The 14,383-nt window shown below is 41.0% G+C and overlaps 1 protein-coding gene across 2 annotated transcripts in view; it reads right to left on the bottom strand.

Moving 5' to 3' along the window:
* Positions 1-3,903: 3,903 nt before the first annotated feature.
* PAFAH1B2 (platelet activating factor acetylhydrolase 1b catalytic subunit 2) overlaps positions 3,904-14,383 on the bottom strand; it is a 28,569-nt gene continuing 18,089 nt past the window's right edge. For both annotated transcript variants that reach the window (XM_061440425.1, XM_061440426.1), the window contains exons 3-6: positions 13,592-13,681; positions 12,559-12,675; positions 11,091-11,213; positions 3,904-7,233 (exon numbers count right to left, since the gene is read on the bottom strand). In XM_061440425.1, the coding sequence (XP_061296409.1) occupies positions 6,955-7,233; positions 11,091-11,213; positions 12,559-12,675; positions 13,592-13,681 (609 nt within the window). In that variant the 3' untranslated portion in view covers positions 3,904-6,954. The remainder of the gene's footprint in view (positions 7,234-11,090; positions 11,214-12,558; positions 12,676-13,591; positions 13,682-14,383) is intronic.

Below are 14,383 nucleotides of genomic sequence, written 5' to 3'. Positions count from 1 at the left end.
TTCAGTGCCTAATTTGTACTAGTCACCAAGCTAGGTGCTGTGAACACAAAGATACTTAAAATACATTTTCTGTTCATAAGGAATTCATATCTAGCAGTGTAGAAAAGTGGTAAATGCAATGATAAAAGATTTATAAAACATATTATGAGGATTCAGAGATGAGACACGTAATACAGATGGGAGCTGGAAATAGAAATCAGATACATTACAGGAATCTCAGGGATTTTCAAAAGATGAGTAGGAGGTAGCCGGGGGCTTTCCTAGTGGCTCAGCAGTAAAGCATCTGCCTGCCAATGCAGGAGATGCGGGTTTGACTCCTGGGTCAGGAAGATCCCCTGGAGGAGGAATGGCAACCCCCTCTAGTATGCTTGCCTGGAAAATCCCATGGGCAAAGGAGCCTTCCTGGTGGGCTACAGTCCATGGGGTTGTAAAGAGCCAGACATGATTGAGCAACTAAACCACCACAAGGAGCTAGCTTAGCAAAAGGGGCAGGAGCATATTCCAGACAGAGGGTCTCAACTTTGGGCAAAGGCATGGACTCAAAGTTCAATGTTACTGACATCAAAGTTCAACGTGGTGGGACGACATGAACTGAAGAGGACCAGGTCAAGAAGCACATTGGATGTTACATTTAACAACTGGGACTATCAGTGCTTATCAAAGAATATGCCGCAGTACACTGACGTGTCATTTGCTTTTGACAGGGGTGCTGTCAAAGCTTTATCAGTGCATCAAATGTTTTTTTGATACATACATATTTTTGATGTGATTAGTTACGCTAAAATAAGCCAGCAAATAAGCAAGAGGTAAAGCATAAAATGAGGTCAAAGAAAGACTATGTGTTTAGCAAACATTTAAGGTCTTTGTAGCTGGACTTCCCTGGTGGCAAAGGGGGTAAGAATCCACCTGTCAATGCAGGGAATGCAGGTTCAATCCCTGTTCTGGAAAGATCCCACAGCTGTGAAGCAACTAACCCCACATACCACAAATGAGCCTGTGCTCTAGTGCCCAAGAGCCACAACTACTAATCCCCGAGCTGCAACTGTGAGAGCCTCCGCGCCTAGAGCCCATGCTCTGCAGTGACAGATGCTATCGCGATGAGAAGACCGTGTACAGCAACAAAGAGTAGACCCCGCTCACCACAACCACAGAGAGCAATGAGGACCCAGTGTGGCCAAAAACGAACAAACACATGGTTCAGTGGTTAAGAAATCTGCCTGCCGATGCAGGGGACACGGATTCCGGAAGATCCCACATGCCTTGAGGCAGCTACCCCGTGGCTGGAGGAAAACAAGGATGGATTCCCTTGCTGGCTCCTTTCCCAAGCCGATGCTGGTGAGGGAGCTTGCCCTTCCCCCACACCACCCTCTCTCCCACTTCTGGACCACTGAAGAGGTTCAGTGGGGTAGCTGTGACACAATCAACAAAGCCCCAGGCCTCCAGCGGCTCTCATTGCTGTGATTTAAGAGGAACCTGTAAGCTACTCACAAGGTAGTGCCTCTGGGGGTGGGTGGAGAGGAGCGTGGTTTGACGAGACCAAGGAGAAAAAAAACACCTCAGCTTAGTATCTCCGTATTCATCCCTTTATAGTAAATCATTTCAATATCGTAGCCTCACCATGGTTAGAAGTGACAAAGTGAATGTTACAAAAAACATAGAAGCTTTTAGTTGCTGAGAAACATCATATTGGCTTATCAGTTCGCTGTAATCATCGCTGGCATGCTTGGTGGTGTTAATCATTGGATAGGCCCTTTAGGGCTGAGTGACCCCTGTTCTGGTCACACAGCTCTGAAGAGGTAGTACCTGGGGAGGCGAGGGTGATAAAGAACTGTGTCACTCAGCAGCCACCCTGTTAGACTGAGGCCATTCACCCAGTCGGGTGAGGTGGTCCATAGCATACACCCGCACACCAGCTCAACAGTGGACTTAAGGGACGCGGCTGTGCTTCCTGGTCTCACATGAACTCTCATTCTGTATTTTCACCTGCAATTGTGGTCCCCACCCGTATCCCTCAGCATGTGGAAGCTGGCAACTCCTACTGTATTACACAATTTTTTGTGGGGGCCATGCTGGGCAGCATGTAAGATCTTACCTCCCCACCCAGGGATGAACCTGTGCCCTCTCCAATGGAAACACGTGTCTTAACCACTGGACCACCAGGAAACTCATCATTCTGCCATTTATTATTGGCTGTACTTCCCCTTTATATCCTTTAGAATTTTTTATGAACTTGTTTATTGGCTGTGCCGGGTCTAAGTTGCTGTGAGAGGGCCACTCTCCAGTTGTGCTTCTCATTGTGGTGGCTTGTCGTGGAACATGGGCTCCAGGGCACCGGAGCTTTTGTAGCTGCGGCTCTCACGGACTGCAGCACGGGCTCAGTAGTTGTGGCACACGGCCATAGCTGCCTCAAGGCATGAGAGAGCTTCCCGACCCTGCACTGGCAGGCAGATTCTTAACCACTGGACCACAAGGGAAGGCCTCCTTTAGATTTTTTCAAAAATAGTTATTTATTGGCTGCACTGGGTCTTCGTTGCCACGCCTGAGTTTTCTCTAGTTTGGGCAAGTGCAGCATGAGGGCATCATGTGGTTGTTTCTCTTGTTGCGGAGCACAGGCTCTAAGGTTAGTGGGCTTCAGCAGGCACATGGGCTCAGTTGGCTCTCGTGCTCTGCAACGTGGGCTCGGTAGTGGAGGGGCACAGGTTTAGCAGCTTTGAGGCATGTGGGATCTTCCTGGACCAGGGATCGAACCAGTGTCCCCTGCATTACAAGGCAGATTCTTAACCACTGGACCACCAGGGACACCTTTCTTTCGATTTTAAATCTTATTTCACTTAACTACTCCAAGTAGTATCTTCCTGCCAATCTGAACTTACTGACATGTTCATACAGTAGCCAGGTGGACCACCTTCACGTGGACCACTATAAATGCTTAGCTCCATAAACACAATTTAGATCTACTGCTGGTTTTTAAGGTGGGAAACAGATAGCCAGGGAATGCACTTAAAATAAATTTTAATAATTTTGTGGCCAATGGAGAATGGAATCAAAAAGGAGTATAATTGGTTGCAGAAAGACTGGATGAAGCTGTTGCCTTGCTGCAGGTGAGAAGATTGCCCCCCAGGACTCTCAGCTGAAAGGAAACTAGGAATCTGTCTGCCATGAACTGTGAATCAGGATCTAGAGCTAAAAAGATACCCCAGGTTGAATGCGTAATCCAAGGGCAAGGACTTTGAAGTCAGGCAAAGTGGGGTTCAAGGCCCAGCCAAACCACTTAGATGACTCATCTCTGACAGGACAGAAAACTCCCCAGGCCAAACAGTAAAGTGGGAATGCACCCACCTAAAGTGCTTAGGTGGTTAATATATGGGAAATACTATCTTGAATCTTTTCTCCCTAGATGGCACAGAAACTCAGAATAGTCCATTTAATTTGAAACACTTAAGTTTAAGCTGGGGGCAACAATAAAGAAATATGCCAAAGTGTAAACAAGAAAAACTGGTGATTATTAGCGTGAGGAATGGAGAAACCGTGGAAGCTGGGGCAGTTAACGTGAATAAAATTCTAAAGACTGAAATTAGGAAAAAGCATCAAAAGGTCAATTTAATAATTTTTAGAGTTAATTGTTTTTAACTACCAGATAGTACTAACAAATCTGAAACATTTTATTTGACAGTTGTTTCCATTTATCTACTTAAGATTCCTTCTATCTGCTCATCCCACCCCGCTGACCATTCTACACCGCCAAGGAGATCCGTGACGAGGGTCAGCCTGGAACATTCAGTTCCACAGAAAAGAAACAAGATGACTAAAGTATCTAATTAATTGTGATTAGGAAAAAAAAAACCATCCCTTCTTTTGCCACTGGAATTCAAGCTATGATAAAGGAGACAGAAAGACAGTGAGTTCGAGTGAAATGTTTACATTTATATTGAAATATGCACTAAAACAGAATGAGTTCTACTGGTCAATGAAACTTTGCCAAAGCAGAATCACAAAACTTCCGTTGGGGAGGTCCAGTCAGCTAGCAGCAGTGATCCCCAAGCAGGAACACCAAGGAGAAGCCTGGGTGACCCCACCCCCAAAAGCCTCCTTTGAAGAGACCCCAATTCACTTCTCCCACATGCACCCACACAGATTTAGGAGCAAAGCCATGCTCCTCATTTTCATATATCTTTAGTTTCTTTTTTGCTGCAATAAATATAAAATTGGCAATGCTCATACACCACAGCACAGACAATATCTCAGGCTTTAGCATACAGCTGTAAACAGTGACTAGGTTAAACAAATGAAAAAGGAAAAGAAAGTTGAACATTACTTTTAAATGACAACAGAATTCCTAAGAGCAGGATACGAGCTACTCAAGATTTGTTTCGGTGGGTTAAGGTTACTGACACAAAATTCAGCTTTAGACTTGTGTCTGGACTTGAGGTGGTAGCCAGTACACTGCCTGTAGCAGTTTAGAAATGTGTGGGGAACAGAACACACCCCAGCTCACCTCTGGCAGTACACCTCCAGCCTGCCACACTCAAGACAGGACCGCAGAAACCTTCACAGTGGTGTCACCAGCTGCCATCGAGTGTAGCAGGAATGGGCGGGCAAAGGAATGGGCATGTGCTGGGAGACCAACAGAAAAACACCGCACTGGCTGCCTGCAAAACTGGCTCCTTAATCACAAGGACAGTTAGGATGTTTCACTTGGACAGTTCATTAAACTTCATATATATATGTGTTTGTGTGGGTATATATATTTTATATATATATATATATGAACTCTACAGATTAGGCATTAAGTTCTGTCACTGCAGCAAACTGGGGTGTCAAATGAAAAAAACCAGATGAACACTTTTTGCCTAAAGCAGTGCAAAGAAAGCTGCAAGAAATCCAAGTGGACTCAGTATCTGCACTGTTAATAACGGGGCTGACTTTTATTTCAAAGGCTAGTGGTTCAAATACTATTGCTCGAATAGCTCTGGTAAATATAAAATGCAGTAACATCCAAGGTTTATACACAGAAGCAAAGGAGCTGAAGGCCAGCTGACAAAGGGATATGTGACTCCTAGTCAAGAGAGAAGCTAAAAGCACATGCTGCCGGAGTGACCTAATGGGGTTTGGACCGTACCCCCCACCTCTGACAACAGAAAAAGACCTGGAGAGGAAACAGTCTTTTCACACATAAAACTGTGGCTTAATTAATTCTCCTCCCTATAATTATACCTCAGCTAAGAAAAAAAATCTGTCCTGAAAAACTCAAGAGCCTGGGCTACTAAAAATAAAAAGGAAAATTTAATATACTAAACAAGTTTAGTAAACATCACATATAGTTTCAGTTGTTAATGAAGACATGATACATTCAAAAGTTGTTTTTTTTTAAAGACCAAAACAAAAACAAACAAAAAAAAACCCCCACAAAATACCTAGAAAAAGCCTTGACGAGAAAAAAAAAAAAATCTGCCCAAGTTCTATCCCTTTCAATCAGATGTGGCTCTTAGCACAAACCACAAATCCCCCTCCAACACACAACAGCAATGCCATGAACCTTGCAAGCCAAGTATGAAACATACGCCTTAGTTACTGAACTTGAACGTTAAGCTGAATCTCTGCAGAGCCCATCTGGATGGGTTACTTCAATATCCCCCTGGTCCAGTTTAAAGTATTCGTTTGTAGATCCAGTTTGTATATATTCCATTGGTATATTAAATAATAAACCACCTGCTCCTATTATTTTTTAAACGGCAGTTCTTGTAGCTCATCAAACCATTAAGATTACAAAGAGCTCTCTTGAAAGAAATTCACAGATGAAGATATATTAAGGAGAAGTCCTTAAGGTTACACAAACCTATTTTTTTTTTTTTTTTTTTTACTAAAATAGGGGGGATCAAGTAGAGTGTTTATTCTGAAGAGCAGTTTCACTGTTTCCCCATGAGAAGAGGCCAAATTTTTCTGGACTGATAATTTAAAAACTAAGCCAAGAAAAAAAGCCAGGTCTTATGGAGTTGGAAACAGAGTTCCAATTTTTTCCCCCTAAAAGACGAAAAACTGTTAACAGGTTTTAAGGGAGAAACAAAACATAACCAATCAGAACTCTGAATATGGACAGCACTACACAGACTAGAGCACAGAACACCACACAGGAATGAGTTACACACCAGTAATATCATCATAAGAGTAACTGGCTGGGGACTCACACTTCCAGCAACAGAGCTCCTAGGTTAAAAATGTGTTAAAAGCTTGTAATGTCAACAAGGACCCCCAAAAAAGAGAGGGGATGAGGGGGAATAGAGGAAAGGCTGCATGCATGGGTCTATTACAGACATGATATTCAGCAGCATAAAAATAATACCCTCAACAGAGTCCCCCACATGGGGCCAAACCTATTTTTCACTGCTAAGCATGGGAAGGATTAAGAGTGGAACAAATTCACTAGTGACTATAGCATCTCCCATATATGAATGACAAGCACGTTCAATCTGATGCTATATGTTGCTACAACATTGAGAATATGTATGAGTAAAGCAAAACAAAAAAGACTAAATAATGAACTTTAACAACTGGAAAAACATCTGTTTTAAAGCCAAGTAGGTGTGATTCTAATCATTATTATATATGACATAATCCATACAAAGAAAGGCCAAGCATCTTCATTTTGTTCAGTACTTAGGCTTGATGTTGTCCTAGGAAAAACAGTGATAATTCAATGACTGTGTCACACATATAACTAAAAAGTCCCCTTCTGGTTTCAAATGAATTTAAACAACCATCTTCCTTGGCTAATTTTTTTCCTGTGTAAAACAAACCTTCTATGTACAGGACCAGTTTAAATCCCTCCTCCCCTTCAAACACTAGATAGGAACATTCGACAATGCAAAGTGCCTTAAGAAAGAGAAGGATTCTGTAGTGCCAGTGAGAGAACTGATCTGAGGAGGCTGGGATGCTAGTAACACTGATGGGAGCCAGTCAGGCAATGGTGGTTTGTTTTTCCTCAGGTGTTTCCTCCAACAACTGCATGATCAGTTCATGGAGGGGTTTGCAGATCTTTGCATAGCCACCTCCTGTGAGATGCAGAAAATCAAACATGTCGTGGCAGGAGATGGCACCGTCCGAGTGCACGAAGCCCCCGTCTGTGTCCAGGAGCTGAACGTTGGCGAGCTTCGGCAGGGAGACCTTGAGGAGCTGGTTCACCTTGGCATTCTTTTGCCTCAAGGGGTTGGGCTTCTCACCTCGAGGTAACAAACCCTGGGGAAGAGCAGAGAAGAATATGAGAAGACACACTGTTTTCCTCTACTTACTTGTGATTTCAAATATCCCTGGGACTCTCCATTTAGCATTTTTTATACCTTTGATTTCTGAAACACTGGACTAGGCCCATTTTAATGAAAAGTTCTCTGACTATTCCTGCTTGGTTTCTTCTCAGGTTCCTCTTCCTCCTCCTGTTCCTTAATTGCTGGTATTCCTCAGGGTCTTGTCCTTGGGCCAGTACTCTTCCCATTCTACACACGTTAGCCCAGATCACTTCCACAGCTTCAGAACTCCTACTGAACGTCCAGGTATAGAACCAAACCTGAATGTCTCTCAGGCACTTCTAACTCAACATGTCCAAAAACCATTTATCATCTCCCCGGGACTGTATTCCTTCCACATTCTCTATGGCAACTGTCCTTTCAACATCCCCAAGTCTCTCATCCCATAAACCTTGTCTATTCATTGTTAAATCACTCAGCTTTTACATCCTAAATATTTTTCTAATCCATTCTTTTCTTTCTGATTATAAACAACATTGTTATCTATCACTACTCATCTCAATTAATGTAAAAATCTCCTGACTGACCATCCTCCCTTCAGTAGTATCTTCCCTTCAATTTATTCTCCAAACAGTCCACCATACAGCTAGAATATCTGGCTCAAACACACATCTATTCCTCAATGCCACCTGACACCTCACTACCACACATGAGAAACGGAGCTGGAACAAGTGCTGTCTTGATGAATCAGAGCCATGTACTACCTGGTAGTACGAAGAGAGATGTGGCAGGTACAAGATGAGTTTGGAATATCCTGAATGACAGAAAGTAAAGAAGTATCCCCCCCCCAAAATGATGGGGCACAGTCACAAGCATTCAGCAGCCAGGTAAAAGGGACTTCCAAATGGCCAAATCCAAGATAATTTGAGGTGTGCTCTAAGTATAAAACACGTACCAAATTTCAAAAGTATAGTATTCTCCCACCAAAATACATACATGAGGGAACTCTGCTCAATGTTATGTGGCAGCCTGGATGGAAGGAGAGTTTGGGGGAGAGTGGATACAAGGATATGTGTGGCTGAGTTTCTTTGGTGTTCACTGAAACTATCATACCATTGTTAATCGGCTATACTCCAAGATCAACAAAAAGTTCAAAACAAGAAACAAAACAGAGATGTATCCTAAATATGTTTTTAACTTACTTGTTAATGATCTAATATATTTTTCAGCTAAATCAGGTGTCTGTCCTTCTCCTATAGTAAATAAAAGCTGGCTCTTATATGCCAAGAGAAGGTTTTATCATCTCAAACTAGAAATGGCTTTACAGATAACTGACCCTATCATAAGATTGTCAGAAACCCCCAACCAACACCACTGCAGCTCAGGATGTCACGACAGCAAGTTGTTGTTATCCAGGCAAAAATGCTGCCCCTGTTTCTCCTACTGGGTTTGGTAAGAGGTCTTATTTCATAAAAATGGGTTTTCTGTAGGCATTCTACCAAAAGAACAAGAAAAGTTTTATGCCCAAAGGAAGTACTTATTCATGTCTACTTTATATTATTTCAGCAAAACATTGGGCTTTTATTTTCAATTTGCTGTGTGACTGTACAGTTCCAAAAAGAGCTACAGAACTATGAATATGGTACACCAACATTTCCTTCTATCCCTGTTAAGTGCAAATGAGGTCAACCCTAAATCCTAGTTTATATGACAGTTAAAAAGTGCAAGGTTTTGCATCTAACAGTTAACAAAGAAAAGCAGCCCTCACTGTTGGCACATCAAAGCTTGGCTGAGATATAATGAACGACTAGGAAAGATGGTCAGCGACCAACAAACAAATATGCTGTTCTGACTTTCAGAGAATGTCACAGCAGTTAAAGCCATAAAAATGTTAAGCTGCAAAAGCAAAGCGCCACGCCTACTGGGACTGTCAAGCAAGGATGAGAAAAGTAATGTATGTTTTGCCGAACATTTTCCTTAATAAATATGTATCAAGGGTACGCCATGTGATCTGTGATTTTTCTCTGTAGTAAGTGGTAATTGCTAATGTTACAGGAGACAAAAAATTACAATCCTAATTTCTTTACCATGTAACAACGATTTTAAATTCATTTCCTTTTCTAATTTGCATATTCACTTTCAAGCAATTCCAAATATAATATACATTGTTTAGGATTCAGACTTTTCAATTAAATAATACTGTAAATTTTGTTTGCACACAGACTTTGTAATTGTCACATGATTAGTGCTATTACATTCAATGATGTGTAATCATTCTCCCATGGGGTTGATTATTTAGGTTACTTCCAATGTTTTAGTATTATAGATAACACCACTGTATATCAAACTCAAAAGCCTGGCTGAAACAAAGAATATTTACGGAGGATTTATTTAGCAACACTCAGGCAACAAGTATGTCCTAAGCAAGTACAATGTACCAGCCACTGTACTTCAGAGATGGGACTCTTAACCATAATGTAATCCTTTCTGGAATAAGGCAGGATCTAAACAAGTAAGTTAATTAAATACCATGTAATAAAAAAAACAAGACCCGGCTCCCCAGAACTCTGCTATAATATCCAAACTCCTAACATGGGAACTGTGGCCTCTTTCTCCGAACTACCCCAGACCTGAACTTTATTCCAGGATAACCTTCAATTCTTCTAGTACCCTCCTTCACTCACCCAACAAACACATATATGAAGAAGTCTTTGATCATTTCCTTCCTTTCTTCCTCCCTCTTCCTCCTCTCTTTCTTCTCTGTAATACTTTCTCTTCTTTCATTTCTCCATTTGTCTGGAGACCAATGAATTTTTTAAAACTAAACTCAGATGTCAACTTTTACGTATTTATCCTGCTATGTCCATCTACCAGCTCCCTGAGAGGGACTACGTCTTACTCATCTCTACATGCTCAGGACCTAGGAGAGTGCCTCGTACACAGTGATTCTCACACTTTTTTTGAACAAATGACTACCTTAATAACACTTACCTCATTAAAACACTGAATATATACGAGATTTCTCAAAAACATGTTTTTAGCTGGCTAAGAATGCCTACAGGTAAACTTTAACACTGAAATAAACAGCTGTTTACCCCTGAGATAATAAAGACAATGCTTTTAATTGTACGGAGGGTAACATTTCCTCATGGGGTAAGGTTATGAAGTACCTATTTTCTTCCTGATGGAATCTCTGATAAAGAATTCAGAGATCCTGATAAATACACCACCTTTACTATATTAACAATGGAATAAAACAACAGATCTAGGCTAATCTAAACCCAGGTCTAATGAAAAGAGAATTCAGGGGACTTCCCTAGTGGTCCAGTGGCTAAGACTCCACGCTCCTGATGCAGGGGTCCTGGGTTTGATCCCTGGTGAGGAAATTAGATCCCACATGCTTGCAACTTACCAAAAAAAAAGATCCCTCATGCTACAACAAAAATGGAAGATTCTAAATGCCATAATTAAGATTCCGTGCAATCAAATAAACAAACTAATAAAAAAAGAGAACTCGGGACTAGAAAAAATGTCATATGCATTTAAAAAATTATCAGAAGATCAGAAAACTTAAAGTTAAGGGAAGAAAAAAACGAAGTCTACCTTAGGCAATAAAGAGAACTTATAATTCTAAATAAGGATGAGCAGAAAAAAGATAATCCCCACAGCTGATTCTAGGAAATGATGAGACCCATAAGACAATGGCACATATCAGACAAGAGCTTCTCAGGAGCATCATAAGCTGCTTCCAACCTAAAGATTCTCTATATTCATGAGTGATCCCATTTCTAAAAAGACACCTCACCTTTACTTTAAGATACTGAGGTCTCCACCCACCCAAAGACCACATACCAATACAATGATTTTGGCCTGTGGCTGCCTTGTGTTGATAAGCTGTACGATGGCCTCGATTCCACCTGCTACTTCCTCTGCTGTATTTTCATGGTTGTTTGTTCCTACCCAGACAACGATGACCTGTAATTGAGGGAAGGAAGAAAAGACACTCAGGAATAAAGGAATGTCCACTAGTTAGTTGAAAATCTTATTTCAAAAATCAAAAAAGGAAAGATGAACTTCTCAAATGGTTAACTTCAACAGGGCAGGCCATCTTAAAACAGTAATATAGGGCTCATATATATTAATATCAGGATAAATTCCAAACAAAGCAATGCTTAAGTGGTAAAGTTGTGCTAGGAAGAGACAGGAAAACTTCTTTATCATTGTGGAATTGGTAGTTAATCTCTTAAAATCCAGAAACTATACCAAAAAAAAAAAACAACAACCCCATTTAATTGGACTCCAGTAGATGTAACCTTCTAGAAAAAATAAAAATAAAAGTACCCAAGGGAGGGTAGTGGGTATAAATACACAGTTCTACTTAAGGTAAAGTCAGTGGCATGGAGGCTGGTTATAGTTTTCTGAAGTTTTTCTGCTTTAACAAAAATTTTTACATGGTGACTACCATCTATAGACATACATCTTACCATGTAACCCAACGAAGTAATTTCCACCTAGCACAAAAAGAATATGCATGAGTTTTTCTATTAGGCAAAAATAAAACACTTTCTACTACGGCAACTGTTATCAGTGCCTCAGTTTTGTTCTCTTTTCGTTGTCTGGGGTTGGAAAAACTTATATGCAGCATGCCAACTCAGGACACTGATAATTTGATAAGGCACTGGGTACATGTTTGTGCTGAACATTTGTTCACATCTGCTTCAAATTTCCTTTAGAAGAACTTGCAGGCCGTAAATACCAATCTGTTTGTGTGTTAAGTGAATCCAAAATTACTTCCTCAAGTGAATCATAGCCCTGCTCCAATGGCCCACCTCTGAGGACTTTCCTCCCCTTACTGCCTCGGGACCATAGAATAGCAAACCTCATTAGCATCAAATCTCTTCCAACAGCAGACGAAGATAATTATAACAATTTCAAGTATGAGCCACACAAGCAATACACTGATCCGTAATTAAGCATGTATTTGGAATGTTCTTAAACAATGATAAAATCATCTATCTTAAAAAGGCATGAAGCCAAGAACAACAATGAAATAATGGTTTAAAGAAGCAACTGAAAAAAAATTTTTAAACACTTTTTTTTACTTATTTGGCTGAGCCAGGTCTTAGTTGTGGCATGTGGGATCTAGTTCCTTGACTATCAAACTCATGCCCCCTGCATTGGGAGCATGAAATCTTAGCCACTGGACCACCAGGGAAGTCCCAGAAGAAATTTTTCTTAAAAACTACCAGTTTCTGACAATTTAACTCTCTGCAAAAGACTTAAGATTAAGGTTTTTTTTTTTAAAAAAGCTTCATTTCACCTTAGGTTTAATATTCTCCAGTTCTCCATTCTTTAGTCTCCATAAAACATGTCTTGTTGTATCTCCCCCAATTCCAAAATTCAGTGCATGAAGTGGAGAAAAAAGCTCTCGCCATATCTAAAAAGAGAAAAATTCATTTATTTAAGCTAAAATTATTGGGAAATAAAATCCCTCAACTGCAATGTATTGTGAGGCATTTGAAATAACAGCTTCCTTTTTCTGTATTCAAATATTAACACCCCAAGTGGTATGCTCCCAACTGCCGAAAGCGCTTTGGAACTCAGCTCTCAGTGCAGCATTAGGCCTCAGCTCAGGACTTGAGTCACAACGCAGAGGTTGTGCACTTAATAGGTACCAACATTTATAATTAAGCAGTCAACTCAATATATTCATCTTTCCCTTTATTAAATCACTTAAAAGAAATGAGGGGAAGTAGAAACATGAGATGAAAAAACTTAAGAGTGCTTAATTGGAGAAGGAAATGGCAACCCACTCCAGTGTTCTTGCCTGGAGAATCCCAGGGACGGGGAGCCTGGTGGGCTGCCATCTATGGGGTCGCACAGAGTCGGACATGACTGAAGCAACTTAGCAGCAGCAGCAAGAGTGCTAAACACAAAAAGAAACCTATCTTTTCTTTTAAATTTCCCTTGGGAGAATGCCTAAAGAGATTCAAAAGTTCACCCCAAAAATACATAACATTTTAAAATGGTAAAACACAAATAGTAAGAATTGAGAATCACAGCTAGGACAAAAATGGGCAAATACAAGCAAAGAAATAGTAAAATGCAAGTAAGAACTGAAAGTCAAGACTAGAACAAATATAATGTAAGGCTTCTTGGAAGCCAATGGAAAAAGGGGAGTGTACTAATAAAAATGCTACATTTTCTGTCTCGTGCTTGATGGCACCAAGAATCCCATCAAGTAGGTCTGATTTCCCTTCTAACTCTGAATTAGAGCAGAATGGATGAAAGTCTGTTATTGACGGATGTGTTGACATTAGCAGCCCAGGACCACCCGCGCCCCTTCACTTTACCTCATACTGCTGCATCAACTGTACCATGGAGTCCCCCACGAACAGGACATCCGGCTCTTTGTCTTTGCAGTCCAGGACAAATCTGTTGTGCTGGTGTGAAGAAGAAAGAACAATCAGAAGCTAGCATTTCTTTCCCTGTGAGACTTCTTGGCTTAGAACAGTTGTCCAACCAGTTACTCTGTTATTAAACATTCTCTTTGGTCTGTCCCTAAAGCTGATTCCTCTCAACTGCAATTAACTGTTGGGTCCTACCAAACTGATCACTCTCATGTGCTCGAGAAAACTGGAATGCTGCAGAAACCAGAACAGAAAAATGCATTCTCACACACACACACACACATATATATTTAAATAAAGCTTATCTTTTTCTCCAACTCTTATGAAGAACACTTAGACATATGAAAAGCTGAAGTAATACAATGACTACCTGTACACACTCCACCTACATTTAACATTTTCCCATATTTGCTTTATCTGTGTGTTTGGTGAATCATCTGAGGGTAAGCTGCCACACTCTGATTCTTCACCTTTAAATATTCCAAATGCAAGGACTTCCCTGGTGGTCCAGTGGCTAAGAATCTGTGCTCCCAATGCAGGGGGTCCAGGTTCGATTTCTGTTCATGGAACTAGATTCCACAGGCTGCAACTAAGAGCTCACACGCCACAATGAAGGCTGAAGAACCCACACGCCGCAACCAAGACCTGGCGCAGCTAGACACATCAAAAAAAAAAAATTTCACAAGCATCTCCTAAGCATAAGGGCAGTCTACTGTAAAGCCATAGAACTATTAT

Source organism: Bos javanicus, chromosome 15, assembly GCF_032452875.1.
Source record: "Bos javanicus breed banteng chromosome 15, ARS-OSU_banteng_1.0, whole genome shotgun sequence".
In the NCBI taxonomy this organism is placed as follows: Eukaryota; Metazoa; Chordata; class Mammalia; order Artiodactyla; family Bovidae; genus Bos; species Bos javanicus.
This window is presented reverse-complemented; position numbering and strand designations above follow the sequence as displayed.